The 5547-nt window shown below is 48.8% G+C and overlaps 1 protein-coding gene across 1 annotated transcript; it reads right to left on the reverse strand.

Annotated features, from left to right (window-relative positions):
* Window positions 1-4532: 4532 nt before the first annotated feature.
* On the reverse strand, window positions 4533-5357 carry PPTG_22679 (hypothetical protein; the record flags this gene model as incomplete). The annotated part of the gene is made up of 1 exon (XM_008905800.1): window positions 4533-5357. The coding sequence occupies one exon, from the start codon at window positions 5355-5357 to the stop codon at window positions 4533-4535; it is 825 nt and encodes a 274-aa protein (XP_008904048.1).
* Window positions 5358-5547: the final 190 nt, after the last annotated feature.

The raw sequence follows: 5547 nt of genomic DNA on the forward strand, positions 1-5547 counted from the left end.
ACATTAATGTAGCGTCAAACCTACGTCATATTATCTATTCGTCACTTTAAACGCATGTTAAGAGAGAGAGACAGAGAGAGAGAGAGAGAGAGAGACAGAGAGAGAGAGAGAGAGAGAGACAGAGAGAGAGACAGAGAGCTTATAACGGATAATTATATATTAAGAAGCAAGCGGGCTACAGCAACGACGTAGGTTAATGGACAAATGTGTTTATCATCCGCCCCGTCGAGTTTCCACCTCTGTTGAGCATAGCTATTTGCGACATTCATCTTAATAAATTACTCTCGTCTTCCGTAATTTACCGATGATGTTTCACTTGGCCGCCACAAGCAACATTCACGTGTTTTGCATGAGTTGTGCTGCTGGAATGATATATCAAGGTATGACATACTTGATTAAATTAAGCATCTTTTTCTGAGGTGTATCTAGTATCGGGAGTGATAATCCATGGTCTTGAGAACGGCTATCCCCTGACAATCTTATATAACAGTAGCATCAAAGTTAACAGGAATTATTTGCAAGGTTTAAGTAACTTGAGTAGTTTTAGGTTCCTTGTGCTAAGGTCTATTAAATCCTGGGAAATTTAGGAGTTTACAACGTGGAATAAATTTACAGTGTATCATAAGTTACAATGTTGGACCACGGAGTTGTCAGAGTAGCTGAGTTGTATTGAGCAAAATACAGAATGAGCAAAATCTAAAGACACGAATCAATGTAAGTGGAGCTCCACTTGAGACTCCACTGATCAACACACAGCTGTGGGATAAGAACAAACGCTAGCAGCCATCACGAACGGATACCAGTAGACTTGCGGATGAAGAAGCCATATCAGCCTCATTGTTCATGCAGCGGCTGTACCAGCAGTCACTGTGAGAACATTATATCCTCCCCCGCTTACCTCCATCTGCGTGTCGTTGAAGCACGACGTTGCTTCTGTTTAAGGTTCTTCAGTAGTGTAGTCCAGTGACTTGCATGGCTGATGTCATCTTCGAACTCCCAAGAGGTTTCGCTGTCTGTCAAGTCTACCCATGAACAATAGTTCTGCTTTCGTCCTCCGCGGCGACGCTGGCAAAGCAATTCCCGGATCACATACATTTGTTCGCCATCTTCATCGTACAACCGAGGAGCACTCTTTGTAATTTCTCGACCGCGGAAAATCTCTGGAACACCAAGAGAAAGCTTGAGCTGGTTCAAATTAAATGTGACATGTCGTCCACGGGCCAAATAACGATACGGTAGTGCAATACGATAGGCATATTCTCCGATGCACTTCTCAACTGGAAACGGACCGTACCACTTGGGCAGTAGTTTGTTACGGTTTGGGTCATGCTCTGGTTCATAGTCTGGCTGGCTAAGCTCACTGCCCAGGACTCGCGAGTCCACGTACACCAAGGCACCTTCCTTGAACCGCACTTGCTGTGGCCCCCTATTGTAGTAGTGGGCCTGGCGTTTTTGAGCTAGTCGTAAGTTGCGCTGCGCCCACTCAATCACTTCGTGACGCGATTGAGTCATGTTTTGTGCCAAGTTGCCCGAAGTTGCCAGAATTATCGGCGGACGAGGATTTCGGCTACAATCTACCTCAAACGGAGAAATGCGAGTTGAAGTTGACACTAACGTCGCGTGAGCATATTCTACCGTCGGTAGCATCTTCGCCAAATTATCCCCATAATGAAAAATAACACAGCATAGACTATCCTCCAACTGTTCACTCCGTCCGTCGGCCTGGGCCCTTCTAGACACCGTCATTCGTTGCTTCACCTGCATGATCGTCATCAGCGAGATCCAAAATTCACTCGTGAACCTTCGATCTCGGTTCGAAACAGTTGACTCCGGCAGTGCGTAGTAATGAACAGCATGATCCAAAAACAATCTAGCTGTTGTCTTGGCATCGATACCCTTGGTACTGGGAATATATAGCATGGTCTGTTCGAGAGCCGACACACAACGACATAGATCGCGTCGAAACCTTCATTCCGCGGTAACGGGGTAACAAAGGCCATAGTTACATGCTCCCAACAGTAATCCGGAACTGGAAGCGACTGAAGAAATCCTTTGCGCCGCCGAGATCCAGACTTGTGCCGCACACAAGCTTCACAAGTCGAGATGTACTGCGCAATATGCTCCTGTATTCCTAGCCACCAGGAATACTGACGCATAGCTACCATCGTACGTTCCACACCAAGATGTGCAACTAATTCGGCATCGTGAAAGTCGTGCATTAGCCGGAAAAGAATTGAACCCACTTGAGCTAACCGAAGTACTCCATCTATAAGCTCCTACTTTGCACACACACGGTCATCTTGGCGCTGTAAATCCTGCAGAATCGTAACGTAATCCTCGTCTATTGCGTATGCTACTCTGATGTCTCGTATGAATTCATCATCCACCCCCACCACGCGTGCCCGAAAATACCATGTTTGCAGGTCCTTCAGGAAAAGTCGGCAAAAACGCTGCTGCTCCTTCAATAAGAAGTTTAGCAGCTCTAGTAAGAAAACGAGTCGTGAAGACAAACGAACCGACCGTTGTGACGTAAATCGGAGGGCGAGAAAGCGCGTCCGCCACAACATTTGAGCTGCCCTTCTTGTGCACGAGCTCGAAATCGAAGTTGTCGAAAACCTGGAGCCAACGAGCCATCTTCGGCGATAAGTTCGGGTGCTGCAAGAATCATCGACACGCAGAGTTGTCGGTGTGAACCACGAAAAGAGATCCAAGCAAATAGCATCTCCATCGTCCTAGACAATGTTTTATGGTGTATAGCACCTGTTCGTGAGCGGTCCATGTGTCTGAGAGCTTGCGACTATAAAAACTTACAGGATGGTCGAACCCATTGACTTGCTGACTGAGTACACCTCCAACACACGTCTTCGATGCATCCGTTGTAACTAGAAAAGGCAAGTTCATGTCTGGTAAGCGCAGTATTGGTGCCGAAATCAGTGTCTTCTTAATTGTGTGGAATGCGAACTCTTGATCGGAGCCCCATTTCTACTCAGACGTGTTCTTCAGTAGGTTGGAGAGAGGTAAAACGAGTTCAGCGTAACTTCGCACAAATCGCCGGTAATATCCAGCAAGCCCCAAGAATCGCTGCAAGTCCTTCATGTTTTGTGGTCTTTCCCAGTGTGCTATCGCTGCAGTTTTGTCAGGATCAACTCGAACGCCATCACCACTGACGATGTGCCCCAGAAATCGGATCTGGCGCTGGGCAAAACGACACTTGCCGGGACTCGCGTAGAGTTGCTCCTTCCGCAGAATTTCAAATACTCGACGCAAATGCTGCCGGTGCTCTGCGCGGTCCTTTGAGAACACTCAAATATCGTCTAAGTAGACAACTACAAACCCGGCGAGTTCCTTGTCTGCACAGATCCGACGCATTAGGCGCGAACAAGTGCCCGGCATTGCGGCCAGGCCCGTGGGAGCGACACGCCATTGATAGATCTCCAGCACAAAAAAAACCGTGAATTGGGGCGAGTCTAATGCCATTCGCGTTTGATGATACCCCGAAGCCAAGTCAATCAACGTGAACACATGAGCACCAGCCAGACGATCAAAGATCCCATCGATTCTGGGAAATGCGAGGAATGTTGGTGGCCAAGTTGACGTACCGATAATCAATAACCCTTCGCACGGGCTTCAGTGCATCACCTCCGCGCACCCACTGTATCTTCGTCGGCAACTCCCCCGTCACGCGATATCGTTTAGGTACAGCAAAACTATTTGAGACTCAGGGAGACGAACTGCGTGTAATCCACTTCTTCTGCAAAAGCTTGTCGACAAAAACTTGCAAAGCTGCCTTCTCCACATGTGCATGCCTGAAAGCAGATCTGGAAGACGGAACTGTACCTTGCTTCAACTGTACGGAGTGCCCGATATCGCCCTCAGGAGGGGGCCCTTCTGGAAGTTCTTCGCGTAATGAGCCCGCAAACTCACTGATCAAATTTTCCACGTCGGCACCCATCCTCATCTTGCCTTCCCTCCCCACAACATCTAGATGGTAGACTTCAGCGTACATTCCAGACTTCAGATTACGTTGAAAATCGTCGATATCGACGTACGCGATTGTAGGTTCGGCGCTAGGAGGTGGTGTCCATTCTCGAGACAAATTACGACGAGGAGGGCGTCGCCACGAGACAGTCTTATCCGCCCAGTCAATGTCGGGGTTCTCGCGAGAATCTGCCCAAGAATACCTTCAAAGTCTTGTCGTAATGGCCGCCCAACCACCTCGACCGGACACAAACGGTCTTCCACCACCATGTTCACAGTGGACTTCCGCGAGGTGGTTGTCTACAGCCTTCCTTCAAAGTCGCGAGCCTGAATCCTTTCTTCCCGAGTTCCAGTGGGTGCCGCCAGCAGATCGCGTCGCACCAGAGTCAACTAACATTTTCGGACTACGCCCATTTGTGAGAGCGTCCACAAACAGAAGGTCGTTACCTTCCATTTGCACCTTATCCAAACGAAGATCCATCACACAGACAGACCTTCTTTTTCAGACTTTGCGCATGGAGATTCTGATTCATATCGCTCAACGGAAACTCCATTTACGTCCGTTGAGCTCCGTCGTTTCGCTGACGCTTCTTAGGGCAGTCCGAAATGCGGTGGCCAGATTCGCGACAGTAAAAACAAAGTCGTTGGCGGTGACACTGCTCAAGGGTCGGACGGGCAATCACTTGATATATATCCATGGGCTCGGGTCCATCGCGTCGGGCTGCATGGGATCGACGACCGCCACCAAAATGCGCTCGTTCGTAAGCTTGAGCGGCTGAAATGGCGGCATTTAGCGAGTTTCTGTTGAGATAGTTGACCTCCTTACGAGTCTCGGGCTTCAGGCCCATGATGAAGTGGTCAACCTTGACCAGCGCAGACATGTCGCGAACCTGAGCGATAATTTTGCGAAAGCGAGACACGTATTCCTCGACGTCCGTCGTCTGCTTACAGGAACGTAGCGCGGCACGCAGACGATGCTGCTGGTCAGGAGGAAGGAATTCATCTCGTAGCGCAGATTCAAACTCGTCAATTGAGCTGATAGGCTCCTTGCCGATCATGATGCGGTTATGGTACCATGAGGCCGCACCATCTCGAAGGTTACTTGCCAGCCTAGCAACCACGCGCAACGGATTGGCGGGATGGCCATAGTCAATGTTCTTGCCGTTCATGAACAACTTAGCCTCGAATATGAATTCGTCCACACTTTCTTGTAGCTTGCCGTAGAATTTCGGCATAGAGGCCCCCTCAATCTTAAATTCTCGGCTTGACTGTTGATGTTGAAGCTGATCCATCACGGACGACCGGAAATCATTGTGCTGAGTCGCGACCGTGTGGGAGAGCTCATGAATGACCTGAGTATGACCTTCCAGCAGCGTCATTACGGGATTTTGTTCTTCCATACTTGGCCGAGAATACACAGGGACTTGACCAGACAGGAAACGGGCCCAGTGAACACGGCTGAGTTGAAGTGGACCAACAAGTGCTACCATTTACAATTTTAAACCACGGAGTTGTCAGAGTAGCTGAGTTGTATTGAGCAAAATACAGAATGAGCAAAATCTAAAGACA

Source organism: Phytophthora parasitica (assembly GCF_000247585.1).
Source record: "Phytophthora parasitica INRA-310 unplaced genomic scaffold supercont2.21, whole genome shotgun sequence".
In the NCBI taxonomy this organism is placed as follows: domain Eukaryota; phylum Oomycota; class Peronosporomycetes; order Peronosporales; family Peronosporaceae; genus Phytophthora; species Phytophthora nicotianae.